Genomic DNA, 20,037 nt, shown 5'->3' on the forward strand with positions numbered 1-20,037 from the left:
CATAAATAGAATAATTGTATTTTAGTATTGAGTCTTAATATCCATGTATTTTAAAAAGCTAGGCATTAATATTCAGAGAAGAAACAACTTTGGAGATACATGACATATGTTTTTATTTTCTGGCAGTGGACTGAGACATAAAGCTGAATAAAATGACCCCAATTATGACATGACATTCAGTTTTCATTGTAAAGCAAACCTAGATTGCATCAGAAAACCGGGAAAACCTTGGGAACTGTTTCGGAGGGGAAATGTAACCTTTATTTTAAGGGAGGGGGAGATGAGCTGGAGGGGGAAAGCTCATATAAACATGAAAAGGTTGATGGCTTCTGTCGTGATCCCTGAGAACATTTGAACTAAAAGAAACAGCTTATCAGATTGGATAGTTTTCAGTTGTTTTTCTTTTCAACCTCTCTTCTCATTTATTTTACAGTGGATGGAATTGAGGTTCAACACTCTGGCAAAATGCCCACACTGCAAAAAAATGTAAGTTCTGTACCACTGGCAATACTACTGGGAAATATTTGAGAATAATTTAAACAGTTCATAATTTTCACTAAAGTCAATTTCGATTTTAAGATATAGTTCAGAATGTATGCATGATTAACATGTTTATGATTTTCAAAACTAAAAAAAAAATACATCTTTGAACTGATTAATATATTCCATTTTGCAATTAAAATGATTGGACTTAACCTATTCTCTAAAGGTAAAGCAATTTCTAAGGAGGTGGACATTACAAAAACTAACTGTAACCTAGTAAGGATTTTCAAATGTTCTAAGTGGTTATAATTTGTTTTAAATAATCTAAAATTTATATTTTTAAAAGTGGGCTGTAATCTAGGAGAAAGCCAGATTTCGGGGAGTTAATTAGGTCATTAGATGGCAACGTTTTTATAATTATTTATCTCTCTTAACTGTTCAATTTCTCTGTGTTCCTAAATGGTGTACCTAGGAAAAAATAACAAAAGGCAATATAAAAATGGGAAAAAGTAGAAGATATTTTGATCATTTTATGCCATCTGTGTTGAGAGTCCCCAAGTAACCCTAAGGGTTTTTGACATTTTAGGAGAACTAGTAGGAATTAGTATACAGTTTACTCACAGCTTTATGGTGAACACATGCAAAGTAAAATCAGCGAAAGAAAAAAGGCACATGAGGCAAAATCTGGAGGAAACCAGGAGCAAGCTTTCAAGAGTCCTCTCCCAGTGGAGTCACACAGGATTTATTCCTCTGTCAGTAAACTGTTAGAAAACATGTGAAATGTTTTGGGGGGCTTCCCCCTTGGCTCAGCAGTAAAGAATCAGCCTACAATGCAGGAGATGTGGGTTGTATCCCTGGGTCAGGAAGATCCCCTGAGGAGGAAATGGTAACCCATCCAGTGTTCTTGCCTGGAAAATTCCATGGATAGAAGAGCCTAGTGGGCTGCATACAGTCCATGAGGTCTTTTAGAGTCGGGCACGCCTAAGCATACACGTATGTGAAATGTTTTTGACAAGAGAAGCTTATTGTAGACTCAATGTCCAAGGTATAATTGGAGCTGGTCACATAGGCACCTGTTGCATAGCACATACCACAATTCCATACTCCCAGAAGGAAAGCGGGTATTTGACATAAACCATAGTTTACTTTGCACAAGCAATTTAGGCATGGCAAACCACTCATCAGCAAGGGAATAGTTAGAACTATTTTGAAATCCAAGTTCCCAGGAGTCAGCCAGCTTGTCTAAGTATAGCAACCTTAGGCCAGCTATATTAACTGTTTTCTGCATAACATCTATTTTGATAATAAAATTTCAATTCAAAAATTACTGTTTTCCACTTACATGTGTGGAAAGTAAGCAAAGGAAATTAAACTGGAATGTTTTGGTAATTCAATATTTAAAATGAAAAATATGAACTCATAGTTAAATTTTTGTGATCCTTTGAATGAAGTAAATACTCTATCTATTTTGAGAGTAAAGTAATTCTAAGAATGGTTTATAGGAGGAAAGAATTTAAAAATGTCTGAGAAGTAGAACATATGTAATGAGATATCTCTTTTTATTTGCGCTTGCTATGATTCCAGCTAAATATAATCCTATGAGAATAACTTTACAGCATATTTCTAGCTTCAAAGGAACAGATATTTCCTTTTTTATTTATTTGTGAAATTAATCATCTTAATGTTTAAGTTAGCTGAATCTAAGACAAGTCTGCACATGGTGAAGCAAAGTGGGTAACCTCAGATAAGTGCACAGAAAATGGATACTTCAGGGACATACCAAACACATGAGTGTGTGAATATGTGTGTGAATAATCCATATTTCTGTATGTTACCTATATTTTCCCAAAAATGAAGACAATTAAATTGCATCCTCACCAGAAGGATTAAATTGGATTTTAAAAAATCTTTTAGAAAATAAAAAACAGAGACTTCTCGTGATTAGCAGATTGTGTACTAAGCATGGTGATCATTCCTTTGTATGTACATATATTATTTGTAATCTTTACAGGTCCTGGGTAGCAGGAATTATTATCCTCATTTTATAAATGAGGAGCTGTTAGAAAGGATAATGATTTTGCTCAAGTGATTTGCTTGGTTGGTTTATTTTAGAACAATGGCAATATTTTGCTAATAAGAAAGAAGTATTGAATGTTTAGATATTCTAACAGAAGGCTGTGTTTTAGTGTAAGAAGAATTTGTATCTCTTTCTTAAGGAACAATTTGCCTAGAAATTCACTTGAAATAAATCAGCTTAAATGTCATTCTTAGAGGAATGTGTATAGAATTGGAATCACATGCTGAACACGAGAGGACTTAGGACATTCATTACTTATTTGAGGAAAGATCATGTTATCACATGAACACTCATGGGTCGTATCTAGATTTCTTTTCTCTTTGAATATTTTTCTTAACAAAATGATGAGTCATCTATTGAAGTAAGATTCTGAGATTTTTATTTTTTAAACTCAAATAGCAAATATCCTAAAATTATTTTTTGTTATATAAATTACTAAATCATTGCTATGGAACTAGCATTATTTTTCTATCTCACAAAACAAGTGGGGGGAGCCCTTTCCCCCAGGGCTCCAGAGACCAAGAAACAGTTTTTAATCTCACTGTTTCCTATTCACACAATCACTGAGGCTATAACAGCTAATGGTGAGGTTTCTTTTTTGATTAGGCAACTTGTGGCTAATGCTGGACAGGGGTTGTAGTCCTAGCATTCTGAAATGACAACCTGGACCATTTTTCCATGAAAATGTTTTGATGGATTTACAATTAGTGACATGATGACTTAATCCATGATAATTATCAATGAGTATCATTCCTTCTACATCACTGAGATACTTTTGTGTGGATCTCTTTCTACCATTTTAAACAAGAGCAATTTAAAACTTATTATTCTCATAAGTTGGGGCTTCCCTGGTGCCTCAGTGGTAAAGAATCTGCCTGCTAGTGCAGGAGACATGGGTTCGATCCCTGATCAGAAATATCCCCTGGAGAAGGAAATGGCAACTCACTCCAGTATTCTTGCCTGGGAAATCCCAGGGTTGAAGGAGCCTGGCAGGCTACAGTCTGCAGGATTTCAAAGGGCTCAGAGATGACTTAGCAACTAAACAACAGCAATAAATTCTCATAAATTATCATTTTACTTTTCTGGTTAGTGCTTTCTTTTGTAATTACTCATTAATTCAACAGTCCTGTGCTGGGTACTAGCTGCCCAAAATAAAGATATAATCTTGTCTTTAAGGAACTTTGTCTTATGGATATGTGGAAGAGAACAGACAATTACAATAAAGTTGTACGATAAAGTGCTTTGGAAGGTTATACCTAGCATGTTCTGCTCTGAAGAGATCCTAATCCAGACTGGAGGGAAAGGGAATATGAAAGGAAGCTTCCAGGAAAGAGGGATATTAAAGGTGACTGGTGATGCAATATACTTAAGTGAAGAAAGGGAAGAAGCTACAACCCAGAATACTCTACCCAGCAAGACTCTAGTTCAGATTTGACAGAGAAGTCAAAAGCTTTCCAGGCAAGCAGAAGTTAAGAGAATTCAGCACCATTGAACCAGCTTTACAACAAGTGCTAAAGCAGTTTTTCAAGGCAGGAAACACAAGAGAAGGGAAAGACCTATAAAAAATACACCCAAAACAATTAAGAAAATTGTAATAGGATCATACACACTGATAATTAACTTAAATGTAAATGGATTACATGCACTAACCAAGGGCTTCCCCAGTGGCTCAGTGGAAAAGAATCCGCCTGCAATGCAGGAGCCAAGGGAGTCACTGTTTCGATCCCTGGGTCGGGAAGATCCCCTGGAGGAGAACATGGCAACCCACTCCAGTATTCTTGCCTGGAGCATCTCCATGGACAGAGGAGCCTGGCGGGCTACAGTCCATAGGGTCACAAAGAGTCGGACACGACTGAAGCAACTTAGCATGCACACTAACCAAAAGACCTAGACTGGCTGGGTAGATGAAAATGTGCATGTATGCACTTCCACTCACCACATCACTCTGCTTAACCCCCCAAATCATATATAAATATCTTAAAAATTTATTTAATTGGAGGACAATTACTTGACAACATTGTGGTGTTTTTTGCCCTCCTTCATCACGAATCAGCCTCAGGTATACATGTATCCCCTGACCCTGAACTCTGCTTGCAGCTCCCTCTCCACCCCGTCCCTCTGGGTTGCCCCAGAGCACCAGTTTTGGGTGCCCTGCTTCATGCATCGAACTTGCACTGGCCATCTGTTTCACATGTGGTAATGTACACGTGTCACTGCTATTGGGTTAATCATGTTTCCATTATGGCTTGCAACTGTAATTATCTTTTTTTTTGTTTGGCTATTGATTGTGAAAATAGATAAATATCTTTTACTATACTGATTGCTGCTAAGTCGCTTCAGTCATGTCCGACTCTGTGCGACCCCATAGATATCAGCCCACCAGGCTCCCCCATCCCTGGGATTTTTCAGGCAAGAACACTGGAGTAGGTCGCCATTTCCTTCTCCAATGCATGCAAGTGAAAAGTGACAGTGAAGTTGCTCCGTCATGCCCGACTCTTAGCAACCCCATGGACTGCAGCCCACCAGGCTCCTCCATCCATGGGATTTTTCCAGGCAAGAGTACTGGAGTGGGTTGCCATTGCCTTCTCCAATAGTGATAATGTAACTATTATTCATTTTAATATGTTGAATTAAATGATGGAATTATATATCACTATATATGTATCTAATTATGCTTAAGAATTATATATCACAGAAAATAATAGAATTATATATCACTAACACTATCATTTAGTATAAAAATCTATAATCAGTCTTTAAAATCCAGATGTACATTATAATTATCTTGGAATTTTCTGAAAAATACAAATGCCCAGGTATTGTTACTTTTTCAAAAACTCCAGATGTGATTATAATGAGCAAACTAGCTGGAATATTGAGTGCAGCACTTTAACAGCATCATCTTTTAAGATTTGAAATAGCTCCACTGGCATTTCACCTCCTCCACTAGCTTTGTTCATAGTGATGCTTTTGGAAGGCCTACTTGACTTCACATTCCAGGATGTCTGGCTTTGGCTGAGTGATCACACCATCATGGTTATCTGGGTCATTAAGACCTTTTTTGTACAGTGCTTCTATGTATTCTTCTTAATCTCTTCTGTTTCTGTTAGGTCCATACAGTTTCTGTCTTTTATTGTGCCCTTCTTTGCATGAAATGTTCCCTTGGTATCTCTAATTTTCTTGAAGAGGTCTGTAGTCTTTCCCATTCTATTGTTTTTTTTGTTTCTTTGCATTGCTCCCTTAAGAAGGCTTTCTTATCTCTCCTTGTTCTTCTTCGGAACTCAGCACTCAGATGGGCATATCTTTCCTTTTCTCCTTTGCGTTTCGCTTCTCTTCTTCTCTCAGGTATTTGTAAGGCCTCCTCAGACAGCCGTTTTGCCTGTTGCATTTCTTTTTCCTGGGGTGGTTCTGATCACAGCCTCCTATACCATGTTATGAGCCTCCGTCCATAGTTCTTCGGGCTCTTTGTCTGTCAGAGCGAATCCCTTGAATCTGTTTGTCACTTCCACTGTATAATCATAAGGGATTTGATTTAGGTTATACTTGAATGGCCTAGTGGTTTTCCCTACTTTCTTCACTTTGTCTGAATTTTGCAATAAGGAGTTCATGATATGAGCCACAGTCAGCTCCTGGTCTTGTTTTGCTGACTCTATAGAGCGTCTCCATCTTTGGCTGCAAAGAATATAATATAATCAATCTGATTTCAGTACTGACACACAAATGAATATAAATAAAATAGGAAATATGAATATCAGTGGATTGTATTACTGTCAATACATTGGTTATAATATTGTATAAATGTTGCCATTGGGGAAACTGGCTAGAGAACAAATGAGATCTCTCTGTACTGTTTCTTATAATGGCTTTTGAGTCGACATTTGTCTAAAACAAAAAAAAAATTAACCCAAACGATAAGCAGGCAGGTTTTTAAAAACACAATGAAACTTCTAGAAATTAAAAGTTACAGAAGTGAAAATACAGTAGAGCAAGCTAAACAGCAAATCAGATTAATTTGACAGATGAAGCTGTGGATTGGAAGACAGAATTAAGTAAATTACCTAGAATCCATCAGAGAGAAATATAAAAATAAAAATAAAAGGAATATATGTAGGAACATCTGATATATTTCTAATTTAGGAGGAAAAACTAGAGAATGGGATAGAGGTATTTTGAAGAGATAATCCCTAAGGATTTTCAGAGATATGATAGGTGTGATCCTGTAGATTCAAAAAGCACAATGAAACCCAAGCAGAATAAATAAATGAGTTATAGTGAAATTGCAGACAAGTAAGATAAATAGAAGATATTAAAAGCAGAGACAGAAAAGGCAGATTTTTAGTGTGAAAAAGATAGCAGTTCTGGCAGCAAGCCTCTCAATAGCAACAAGGGAAGCCAAAAAGTTTAAAAATACTTCAAAGTTCTAAGAGAAATCAACTGTCAAACTGTTGTTGTAGACCTATCTAAACCATCACAGGCTAATGAAGTTTAAAAAAAGATACTGGCAAATGCAGAACTAACTAACCAGTCAGAACTATCTTCCCAACCCAGGGATCGAACCCAGGTCTCCCACGTTGCAGGCAGATTCCCACCAGCAGTAAAAACCAAAACATAGTGGTTACCATTCTGAAACCCTCACTAAAGAGACCGATCAAAGATGAAGTTAGGGGAAGTATCACTGAAGAAATTTCTGCACTGCACGAGTAAAGAAAGTATGAACCAAGAAATGCTAAACATTCGTCAGAAGCACTGACTGTAAAATAGCAAACACAGTAACAATGGGACTTCCCGGGAGGTCCAGTGGTTAAGAATCCACCTGCCGGTGCAGGGGACACAGGTTTGATCCCTGATCTGGGAACGAAGATCCCACGTGAGTGAGTGAGTGAGTGAGTGAAGTCGCTGAGTCGTGTCGACTCTTTGCGACCCTATGGTCTGTAGCCCGCCAGGCTCCTCTGTCCATGGGATTTTCCAGGCAAGGATACTGGAGTGCGTTGCCGTTTCCTTCTCCACATGCCGGGAGGCAAATAAGTCCCAGCGCTAACGGTACTGAGCCTGTGCTCTGGAGGCCGTGAGCCCCAGCTACTGAGCGCACGCCCGGCATATGCTGAAGCCCACACGCCTGAGAGACTGTCCTGCAGCACAGGGGAAGCCAGGCAGTGGGAAGTCTGCACAGCGCAGCCAGAGCCTAGATCCGGCTCACTGCGACTAGAGACAGCCTGTGCGCAGCAGCGAAGACCTAGCGCAGCCAAAATGAATAAATTAAAAAAACAATAACAGGGGCTTCCCTGGTGGCTCAGTGGGAGAGAATCCATCTGTCAGTTGCAGGATACGTGGTTTCGATCCCTGGTCGGGGAGAATCCCACCTGCCCTGGAGCAACTAAGCCCATGCGCTGTAAGGACTGAGGCCCACATGCCCCGGAGCCCTGCTCTGTTAACAGGCCAGGCCCCCGCAGTGAGAAGCCTGCACCCTGCAACTGGAGAGTGGCCCCCGCTTGCCACAACTGGAGAAAAACCCACACAGCAACAAACACCCAGAGCAGCCAAAATAAATAATAAAAGTTTTCATTTTTGTTTAATAAATTTATTAATTGAATAATTCTGTTTAATAGATTTATTCAATAAATGTAAATTATTTTTAATAAAAATAGATAAATAATAAAATTATGAGAAAACAATAACAGAAATACTGTTAATGCTAACAAATTTGGAGAAACAAAAATAGAATTGAATGACACATTGAAGAACAAAAACACACAACATGGGAGTGGAGTATTTGGAGTCAAAGCTTTCTAAGATCCTTGCATGTGTTGGAAAGATAGATTTTTCAAATGATTATAGTTTTTAAAAGGTATGCATATTAAAAATTAAGTTCCACTGGCAATTAAATAGAAATATACATCATTATGCCGGCAAATTTGGAAAACTCAGCAGTGCCCACAGGACTGGAAAAGGTCCATTTTCATTCCAATCCCAAAGAATGGCAATGCCAAAGAATGCTCAAACTACCACACACTTGCACTCATCTCACAGGCTAGTAAAGTAATGCTCAAAATTCTCCAAGCCAGGCTTCAGCAATACATAAGCCGTGAACTTCCAGATGTTCAAGCTGGTTTTAGAAAAGGCAGAGGAACCAGAGATCAAATTGCCAACATCCGCTGGATCATCAAAAAGCAAGAGAGTTCCAGAAAAACATCTATTTCTGCTTAATTGACTATGCCAAAGCCTTTGACTGTGTGGATCACAACAAACTGTGGAAAATTCTGAAAGAGATGGGCATACCAGACCACCTGACCTGCCTCTTGAGAAATCTGTATGCAGGTCAGGAAGCAACAGTTAGAACTGGACATGGAACAACAGACTGGTTCCAAAGAGGAAAAGGAGTACGTCAAGGCTGTATATTGTCACCCTACTTATTTAACTTATATACAGAGTACATCATGAGAAATGCTGGGCTGGAAGAAACACAAGCTGGAATCAAGATTTCTGGGAGAAATATCAATAACCTCTGATATGCAGATGATACCACCCTTATGGCAGAAAGTGAAGAGGAACTAAAAAGCCTCTTGATGAAAGTGAAAGAGGAGAGTGAAAAATTTGGCTTAAAGCTCAACATTCAAAAAATTAAGACCATGGCATCTGGTCCCATCACTTCATGGGAAATAGATGGGGAAACAGTGTCAGACTTTATTTTTTTGGGCTCCAAAATCACTGCTGATGATGATTGCAGCCATGAAATTAAAAGACGCTTACTCCTTGGAAAGAAAGTTATGACCAACCTAGATAGCATATTCAAAAGCAGAGACATTACTTTGCCAACAAAGGTCTGTCTAGTCAAGGCTTTAGTTTTTCCAGTGGTTATGTATGGATGTGAGAATTGGACTGTGAAGAAGGCTGAGTGCCGAAGAATTGATGCTTTTGAACTGTGGTGTTGGAGAAGACGCTTGAGAGTCCCTTGGACTGCAAGGAGATCCAACCAGTCCATTTTAAAGGAGATCAGTCCTGGGTGTTCACTGGAAGGACTGATGCTAAAGCTGAAACTCCAATACTTTGGCTACCTCATGCAAAGAGTTGACTCATTGGAAAAGACTCTGATGGTGGGAGGGATTGGGGGCAGGAGGAGAAGGGGACGACAGAGGAGGAGATGGCTGGATGGCATCACCGACTCAATGGATATGAGTTTGAGTGAACTCCGGGAGTTGGTGATGGACAGGGAGGCCTGGCGTGCTGCAGTTCATGGGGTCACAAAGAGTCGGACACGACTGAGCAACTGGACTGAACTGAACTGATACATCTTTAAAATTCAAAATAGTAGGTAGCAAATGAAATAAGCGCATCAGCTGCTGCTGCTGCTAAGTCGCTTCAGTCGTGTCCAACTCTGCAACCCCATAGACAGCAGACCACCAGGCTCCCCCGTCCCTGGGATTCTCCAGGCAAGAACACTGGAATGGGTTGCCATTTCCTTCTCCAATGCATGAAAGTGAAAAGTGAAAGTGAAGTCACTCAGTCGTGTCCGTCTCCTAGAGACCCCATAGACTGCAGCCCACCAGGCTGTCCATGGGACTTTCCAGGCAAGAGTACTGGATTGGTGTGCCATTGCCTTCTCCAAAGAGCATCAGAGTCAATCCAAAAGAAATCTAGAAAAGGGGATGGAGGGCAAAGAAAACAGAGAGTAGAAAACCAAAATAAGAAGAAATAATCAATGTATATTAGTTGTCAGAATATATATAAACTTAATAAAACTTGTGAGAAATTATCAGACTAGATTTAAGTACATCTATAGACTCTGATGGAGAAGGCAATGACACCCCACTCCAGTACTCTTGCCTGGAAAATCCCATGGACGGAGGAGCCTGGTAGGCTTCAGTCCATGGGGTCACTAAGAGTCGGACACGACTGAGCGACTTCACTTTCACTTTTCACTTTCATGCATTGGAGAAGGAAATGGCAACCCACTCCAGTGTTCTTGCCTGGAGAATCCCAGGGATGGGGGAGCCTGGTGGGCTGCCGTCTATGGGGTCGCACAGAGTCGAACACGACTGAAGCAACTTAGCAGCAGCAGCATAGACTCTGATGCTGGGAGGGTTTTGGGGCAGGAGAAGGGGACGACAGAGGATGAGATGGCTGGATGGCATCACTGACTCGATGGACGTGAATCTGAGTGTACTCTGGCAGTTGCTGATGGACAGGGAGGCCTGGCGTGCTGCGATTCATGGGGTCACAGAGAGTCGGACACGACTGAGCAACTGAACTGACTGATATGCAATTTGAAGATGAAACACATAAAATATGAGAACATAGAATAAAAGTAAAAGGTGAAACCGTGAAACACTAACCAAAAGGAAAGGTATACCAGGCAAACACTAACCAACAGTAAAATAGCAATAGTAATACCAGGTAAAATAGCAGAGACTGCTGTTCTTTTCTGCCTTGCAGTGGAACTGTCAGTCTTAACGGCTACTCAGCTAGAGACTCCACTTCCTAACCTCTCTTGCAGATAGATGATTGTGACCATGTGTTTGTGTTGAGGACCATGAAATATGAACACAAGTGATGAATACATCTTCCTGGGACTCTATTTAAAGACAAAACCTGCTTGTCCTGCTTTTTACTCCCTTCTTCCAGTTGCTTGGAGAAGGCAACTGCAACAGGACATTTGTTACCATATTGAGTGAGTGGCAGTCATGGAACAGAACTGTTTACCAGCCCTTGGGTGTACATTTACCTTTGAATTCTTATGTGCAGGAGAAAGAAAGCTACTGTTTTATAGATTTCTCTGTTATAGCATTTTAGCATATACCTTAATTATCTTATATGCTTTAGGGTATTATTATCATTATGGTCACTTCATCAGAAATATAAATTCCAAACTTGTGTGCAACAAGTAATCTAACTTTGATACATGTAAAATAAAAATGAATAATTATAAGAATTATGCTCTTGACAGTCAACATAAATGCTGTCAACTAAAATAAAAACACAGTGTGAGAGTTGGGAGTTAAGTTTCATTGAGGATAGATAACTGCTCCAGAGAGGTAGGGAGGAAGGTCAGTATATTTGTGATTTTGGTGAAGGGGGAGTACGTGCAATCAAGCACCGATTTTTGCAGAAGATTGCTACTGGTCTTATGAAGTCATTAGTTGCTACTAGTGACTCTTACTACCACTAGTAGACATAAGAGGAGTAGACATTAGTGCTTTTCTAGAAATGAGGAGCTGCAAGAATTGGGCTCATAAAATCTTCTCCTGAAAAGATCTGTCTGAAGACCTGGTCTGCCAGATTTTCTCAGAGAACAAAGTGTTTCATTCCTGAACTCCACCCTGAACTCCTTTCAGGGAGTGTTGAAGGTCAGTAAGCTGCAGCAGAGACATTACTTTGCTAACAAAGGTCCATCTAGTCGAGGCTGTGGTTTTTCCAGTGGTCATGTATGGATGTGAGAGTTGGACTGTGAAGAAAGCTGAGCGCCGAAGAATTGATGCTTTTGAAGTGTGGTGTTGGAGAAGACTCTTGAGAGTCCGTTGGACTGCAAGAAGATCAAACAAGTCAATTTTAAAAGAAATCAACCCTGAATACTCATTGGAAGGACTGATGCTGAAGCTGAAACTCCAGTATTTTGGTCACCTGATGCAAACAGGTGCATTGGAAACATCATTGGAAAAGTCCCTGATGTTGGGAAAGACTGAGGGCAGAAGGAGAAGAGGGTGTCAGAAGGTGAGATGGCTGGATGGCATCACTGATGCAATGGACATGAACTTGGCAAACTTCAAGAGATGGTGAGGGACAGGGAGGCCTGGCTTGCTGCAGTCCATGGGATCCCAAAGAGTCAGACACAACAGGGCAGCTGAACAACAGTAATATCATCCACTAACACAATATGTGATATATGATATGTGTTAATGTATGTTTGTTTAGGAAAGGAGAAAGTACCAGTTTGGCTTTTTGACCTTTGCTATACTTTTACTATTCTGAAATTTTTTAAAAAAATTAGAAGTAGAGAGATCTGAAAACTATTGAATTTAGAATTTCAGTTGAGAGATATATTTTATGAATTTCCCATAGGCTTCTTGCATATGTATTTAAGATTTTTAAAAGTTTAACCTCTTTAATTTTGTAATCCTAATTCTAACAATGCAAAAAATCAGTACTGTTAAAATGGCCATACTACCCAAAGCAATATACAGATTTAAAGAGATCCCTATCAAATTACCTATGACCTTTTTCACAGAACTAGAACAAATAATTCTTACATTCATATGGCATCATAAAGGACCCAGAATTGCCAAAGCAATCCTGAAGAAAAAGAACAAAGCTGAAGGCATAATGCTCCCAGACTTCAGACTACACTACAAAATTACAGTAACCAAAACAGCATGATATTGACACAAAAACATATATGGATCAATGAAACAGAATAGAGAGCCCCCAAACAAATCCACACACCTATGGTCAATTCATCTTCAACAAAGGAGGCAAAAATATACAATAGGGAAAAAACAGTCTCTCCAGCAAGGGGTGTTGGGAAAGTTGAACAGCTATATCTCTAATGAAATTAGAAACACTGTCATACCATGCGCAAAAATAACCTCAAAATGACTTAAAGACTTAAACATTAGACATGACACCATAAAACTCCTAGAAGAGAACATAGGCAAAACATCCTCCAGTATAAATTGTACCAATATTTTCTTAGGTCAGTCTCCCAAGGCAATAGAAATAAGAGCAAAAATAAACAAACGGGCCTAATGAAACTTACAGCAAAAGAACCATTAAGAAAATGAAAAGAAAAACTAGTGGCTGGGAGAAAATGACTTGCAAATGATGTGACTGACAAGAGCTAAATTTTCAAAATATGCAAAGAACTCAACAACAGCAAAACAAACAACCCAATTGAAAAACGGGCAAAAGACCTAAATAGGCATTTTCCAAAGACATACAAATGGCCAAAAAGCACATTTTAAGATGTTCAGCATGGCTAATTATTAGAGAAATGCAAGCAAAACTACAGTGAGGTCCCATCTCACACTGGTCAGAATAGAGATCGTTAAAAATTCTGCAAATAACAAATACTGGAGAGGAGTGGAGAAAAGGGAGCCCTCCTACACTGTTCCTGGGAGGGTAAGTTGGTGCCATAGTGGTGGGGTAGGGGAGAAACAGATTGGGAGTTTGGGGTCAGCATATGCAAACTAGTATATATAGAATGGATAAACAACAAGGCCCAGCTATGTATCACAGGGAACTATATTCAATATCCTGTGATAAACCGTAATGGAAAAGAATGTAAAGAAGAATTTATATATATATGTACATATATATATGTAAAATTGAGTCACTTTGCTGGACAGCAGAAATTAAAAAAAAAACAACATTGTAAATCACCTCTACTTCCATTTTTTAAAGAGCAGAATGATTTTAGATGTTGCTTGTGAAAGTAACTCAGTCATGTCCAACTCTTTGTGAGCCCATGAACTATACAGTCCATGAAATTCTCCAGCCAGAATACTGGAGTGGGTAGCTGTTCCCTTCTCCAGGGCATCTTGCCAACCCAGGGATCGAACCCAGGTCTCCCACATTGCAGGTGGATTCTTTACCAGCTGAGCCACCAAGGAAGCTTGGCTGGCATTATTTACAAGAAGGAAAATGCTAAGTGTCCAATAGTAGGGAATTCATTAAGTTATGTTATATTCATCTTTCAGAATTCTAGTTTGAGAATACCTAATGATGTAAGAAAATGCTTATGCTAAACTGGTAAGTTAGAAAAGATGGCTGTAGAAAAATAGGCAAAATGTTCAGTAGTATTCATGGTAGTGAAATTATAGGTAATTTTCCTTTTTACTCTTTATTCTTATTTTCTACACTAAACATATGCCAACAGTTATAAATGTAAGAGAATCAAATGCTATTTTTAAGATAGCACCTATTTTCCGTTCTGAAATAGAGTTTTTTGGAAATAAAATTTTATTTTGGAAAATCATTGTTGACTATTGTGGGTTTTTGTGGATATTGTCAATGACCAAGACTTGTATTTTGTTTAAAACTACAACGAGTCACACACAAACTCACTAATTATGATTTAGATAGCTCATTAAAAATATCATTCTTTTTTATCATTTTTGTTCTGGTTGTGCTGGGTCTTCATTGTGGTCTGCAAGCTCTTTGTTGCGGTGCGCAGGCTTTCTCTAGTTGCAGGGAGAAGGCTTCTCTTGTTGCAGTTTGCGGGCTTCTCTAGTTCTGGCTCGAGGGCTTAATTGCCCTGCAGTATGTGGGTTCTTAGTTCCCTGACCAGGGATTGAACCCATGTCCCCCGCATTGAAAGGTGAATTCTAAACCACCAGAACACCAGGGAAGTCCCCCAAAATATCATTCTTATTATGCATGTTCTTGTCTCTCAAGTTGAAGAAATAAATGGAAGTATATGTGTTACTGAAGCTGTGAATTAGTACTCACAGTGATGATATGGAGAACCTTCATGTAAATACTTAATATTCTGTTTCGTTCTCCTCAATCTACAGTTCTTCAGTGGGTAGTGCACTGCCTCGAAGGCGCTGCTGTGTATATATTACCATTGGAATGATGTGCATTTTCATTGGAATTGGATTAACTGTGAGTATTACTCTATTCATTGTTAGAATTCTTTCCTCTTAACTTGATCAGTAGTAAATGGTGAGGTTTGGAACAACTTCCATTGATCCCTAAAGAACTTGCCTCCCTAACTTACCAGGCCAGAAGCTTCTAAAAAATTTTGAGCAATCTGAAGGTAATCCATGGGCTTGTTCTCAGCAGAGTTTGCCCATCTGGGTGAAATCATGTCTTGGGATCCCTCTGAAGGTTCTTGATATTGGGAACTTTTATCATCCATTTAACAAAAAGTCCATTTGTTTTTATTTAGTGCCAGCACCAGTTTTGCCATGGCCAGAGCTGAAGCAATACTCATTCAGCTACGATGGTCTAAAAAAAATTCTTTTTATTCAAGTCAAACAAGGATTTATTATCAACATGAGGATGGCATCAGGGATATAGATTAAATTCCTTTATAAATGTTTTAATGGAATTTTTGTTGATTTGATAAAAATCTATAATTAGCATAACCTGCTATGTCATTTTATGAAATTTCTCTCTGTCAGTGTTAGTCAGCAAATGCAGCAACTCATGTTTTGTCATCTCGGGAATATGTTTCATAAAAATCACCAAAAAAGCCAACACAAATTCTCAGTTTCTAACCTTTTATTTTTATATTGCTTTTTATTTTAGGTTGGCACCCAAGATTTTGCAAGACGATTTCATGCAACCTATGTTTCTTGGGCAATTGCTTATCTCTTAGGTTTGGTCTGCCTTATCCGAGCTTGTTACTGGGGAGCCATAAGAGTGAGTTATCCAGAACACAGTTTTGCATAAGCTTATTTATGACTTTGTGATGCAGTTGAGGGTATCTAGCAGTTCTTGATAAGCTACTCTGGACATCTTTAATTTCATTTTCATTTATGTATGAAGTTTTAAGACTGGGAGCCTTAGATGAACAAACGTTTATTGTACTACATTATAGGCAAATAGTTTATTTTGCTGCTAAGTTTTCAAGCTCCAAATAATAAAGCTTGGTCTTCATGTTCTTTTACATCTCTTAAAGGTATTTTTGATTTGTTCCCAATCATTACACATAACACCACACTTTCATTATTTTTAAATCGATTATTCTATTACTTGCTGGTCTGTGAGTATTCTCAAGGAGTGTTTATAAATATTGCTGTAATGGCTTCACATTTATACTCACTTTTTAATTAAGCTATCACACTTGCTTGCTTTAAATCTAAGCAATATGCATTTTGCTTGAACTGCTTATAGTAACTTTAACCTAAGATCATAGTGACATTGTTCAGGAAAAAAAAAATGTTTAGTGTACCTTCAAAGACTTGACATTCTTGTCAGATAAAGACCATTTCTAGATACTGTATGCTTGTTTTATGTTGTTTGTAGAAATAAATAATATTTTGGTAGTAATTTAATATATAAGAATAAAAATATTTATTTGTCCACCGTTGGAGATATGTTGGATAAATGTTTGTTCTCAAAGATCACAGGACTTTTGTCTTTCATTTTTGTCATTGTTTGAAAATGTTCTAGTTATAAAAGTTCTGGCCTAGATTTATGAAATTTAATATTAACCAGCTCTATGTATTCCTTTATGGAACTTGAAGAAAGTGTTTCACATAACATGTTTCATAATATTTAACAGTTTACAAAAATGTATCTATATCAGATTGTCCTCCTTTTCATTAGATCATGGTTGATTTTTCTTATTGGGGTGTGTGTGTGTTTTAGTCACTCAGTCGTGTCTGATTCTTTGCACCCCCATGGACTGTAGCCTGCCACGCTCCTCTGTCCATGGAGTTCTTCAGGCAGGAATACTGGAGTGGGTTGCCATGCCCTACCCATGCCATGCCCAACCCTAACCCTAACCCTACTTTATGGAATACTTGGGGCTTCCCAGGTGGCACAGTGGTAAAGAATCTGCTTGCCAGTGCAGGAGATGCAAGAGACTTGGGTTCGATGCCTGGGTTGAGAAGATTCCCTGGAGGGGGAAATGGCAATCCACTCCAGTATTCTTGCCTGGAAAATCCCATAGACAGAGGAGCCTGGAGGGCTACAGTCCATGGAGTCGCAGAGTCAGACACAACTGTGCACACACACATGGATTACTGAAATGTGAAGGAAGCCTGTGACGTTTTACACGGGCTAAAATATTAAGATTAGATATAGTTAGTTTTATCATCCTTCTCAAAGATAGCTAGTCAAAATGATTGCCAAATTTATTCCAAATACAGATCAAAGACAAAAAGCAATGTTCTTTTCTAGGAATTGACTAGGATTTAAAGAATCACTTCTTGCACTGCCCATCTTTGTAGTTTTAAAAAGAAATTACTTAGCTGAAAGGTAATATTCTAAAGCTTTTGAAGTAGTACTGAATAGAATTAGATAATGAGGTGATCTGAGTAAATCAATCGGCTATTCCAGGGATAAGAATAATATTTTTAACTATTTATGTTCCTGATTAGTATAACAATGTACTCATCAGAGAGTTTGGGGCAAAATGCACATAAACTTCATGGAGTAAATGATAAATGTATAAATGCACTAGCTCAGGATTATATGTATCTTTGAAAATACACTAATAAAGATTATCGTTCAAAAATTACCTTGTTCTATTCCATTAAAAAAAAAAAAAAGGTCTTTCCAAAGTTGCCTTGAGATCTTACTCTAAAGTTGTCATGTTCAAGAATGCATATGATGTTCCTTTATATAATATTCAGTTACATTTTTCCAGTATTTTTGTGCTTTATTTTAAATATTTAAACATAAAGATTTTAAATCTATTTGTAATATACTTGATCCTAGGTATGAAATAATCTATTTTTTTCTCAATGGTTGACTAGTTGTAGCAGCATTGTATACTGAATAATACATTCCTTCCCCCATTAACTTTAAACCACATTAAATTATATCCTGTATGATCATATTCCTTTTGGAATATAACTCCATGATAGCAAGAAACTTGGTCTTATTTGTTGCTTTATTTCCAGCATTTTGAACAATGCCTAGTGTGTATGTGTTCAATAGATGCTTGTTGCACAAGTGAATAAATGATTGAATGAATTGGTATGTTAAATTCTTATATACTATGTATAGGTAAATATTTGTATAGACTTGTGATAAGGAAAGACTTTCCAAGTAGAACCTCAAAGCAGGTATTAATAAGAAATTCAACACCCATTTGTGATTTAAAAAAAAACTCTCGACTATGTGGGTGTAGAGGGAACATACCTCAAGATAAGAAAAGCCATATATGACAAGCCTACAGAAATATCATAGTCAACAGTGAAAAGCTGAAAGCCTTTCCTCAAAGATAAGGGAAAAGACAAGGTGTCCACTCTTGCCACTTTTATTCAACATGGTATTGCAAGTCCTAGCTATGGCAATCGGAGCTTCCACCACCAGGTGGCGCTAGTGGTAAAGAATCCGCCTGCCAATGCAGGAAATGCAAGAGAGGTGGATATGATCCCAAGGCAGGGAAGATCACCTGGAGTAGGAAATGGCAACCCGCTCCAGTATTCTTGCCTGGAACATCCCATGGACAGAAGACCCTGGCAGGCTACAGTCCATGGAGTTGCAATGAGTCGGATGTGACTGAGTGCACGCGCGCGCGCGCGCGCACACACACACACACAAACACACACACACAGATACAGCAATCAGATAAAGAAAAGACATAAAAGGAATCCAAACTGGAAAGGAAGAAGTAAAACTGTCACTGTTTACCAATTATATGATACTATATATATAAATGGACTTCCCTGGTGGGTCACACGGTAAAGCGTCTGTCTACAATGCTGGAGACCCAGGTTTGAGCCCTGGGTTGGGAAGATCCCCTGGAGAAGAAAATGGCAATCCACTCCAGTACTATCGCCTGGAAAATCCCATGGACAGAGGAGCCTGGTAGGCAAATACAGAAAATGCTAAAGACATCACCAAAAAACTACTAAAACTAATAAATGAATTCAGTAACTTGCAGGACAAAAGATTAATATATAGAAATCTGTTGAATTGTATACACTATCAGTTGACTCATTGGAAAAGACTCTGATGTAGGGAGGGATTGGGGGCAGGAGGAGAAGGGGACGACAGAGGATGAGATGGCTGGATGGCATCACTGACTTGATAGACGTGAGTTTGAGTGAACTCTGGGAGTTGGTGATGGACAGGGAGGCCTGGCGTGCTGCAGTTCATGGGGTTGCAAAGAGTCGGACACAACTGAGCAAATGAACTGAACTGATCAGAAAGAAAACCCCATTTTTGTAAGGGATCATTTGTAAATGATCCATTTGCAATTGTATCAAAAAGAATAAAACACCCAGGACTAAATCTAATCAATCTTTTACAAGAGGTGAAAGACTTATACTCATTAAACTATGACATTAATGAAATAAATTGAAGACCACACAAACAAATGAAAAGATATGCCATCCTCATATATTGGAAGAATTAATGCTGCTAAAATAAGATTCATTGTAATCCCTATCAAGCACCAATGGCATTTTTCACAGAACTAAGACAAATAATTCTAAAATTTTACAGAAACACAAAGACCTTGAATAGCCAAAATAATTGTGAGAAAAATGAACAAAACTGGAGATATTATGCTCCCCAATTTCAAACTATACTACAAAGCTGCTGTAATCAAAACAGTATGATGCTGGCAAAAAAACAAACATATTATTAATAGAATCAAGAATCAAGAGCTAGAAATAAATCCACACGTATGTGGTCAGTTAATGTGGAAGGAAGGCAAGTACATACAATGGGTAAAGACAACGTCTTCAATAAATGGTGAACAGTTAGATGCAAATAATCAAACTGGACTACTTTCTCATATCACATACAAAAATAAACTCAAAATGAGTTAAAGACTTAAATGTAAGACCTGAAACCATAAA

The 20,037-nt window shown here is 38.4% G+C and overlaps 1 protein-coding gene across 2 annotated transcripts in view; it reads left to right on the forward strand.

Annotated features, from left to right (window-relative positions):
- Positions 1 to 18,847, forward strand: part of PIP4P2 (phosphatidylinositol-4,5-bisphosphate 4-phosphatase 2) — a 76,246-nt gene extending 57,399 nt beyond the window's left edge. The window contains exons 5-7 of one of the 2 annotated variants that reach the window (XM_055546700.1): positions 434 to 486; positions 15,064 to 15,154; positions 15,803 to 18,847. In XM_055546700.1, the coding sequence (XP_055402675.1) occupies positions 434 to 486; positions 15,064 to 15,154; positions 15,803 to 15,946 (288 nt within the window). In that variant the 3' untranslated portion in view covers positions 15,947 to 18,847. The remainder of the gene's footprint in view (positions 1 to 433; positions 487 to 15,063; positions 15,155 to 15,802) is intronic. The other variant, XM_055546699.1, reaches the window with a different exon arrangement.
- Positions 18,848 to 20,037: the final 1,190 nt, after the last annotated feature.

This window comes from Bubalus kerabau, chromosome 14, assembly GCF_029407905.1.
Source record: "Bubalus kerabau isolate K-KA32 ecotype Philippines breed swamp buffalo chromosome 14, PCC_UOA_SB_1v2, whole genome shotgun sequence".
Taxonomy (NCBI): Eukaryota; Metazoa; Chordata; class Mammalia; order Artiodactyla; family Bovidae; genus Bubalus; species Bubalus kerabau.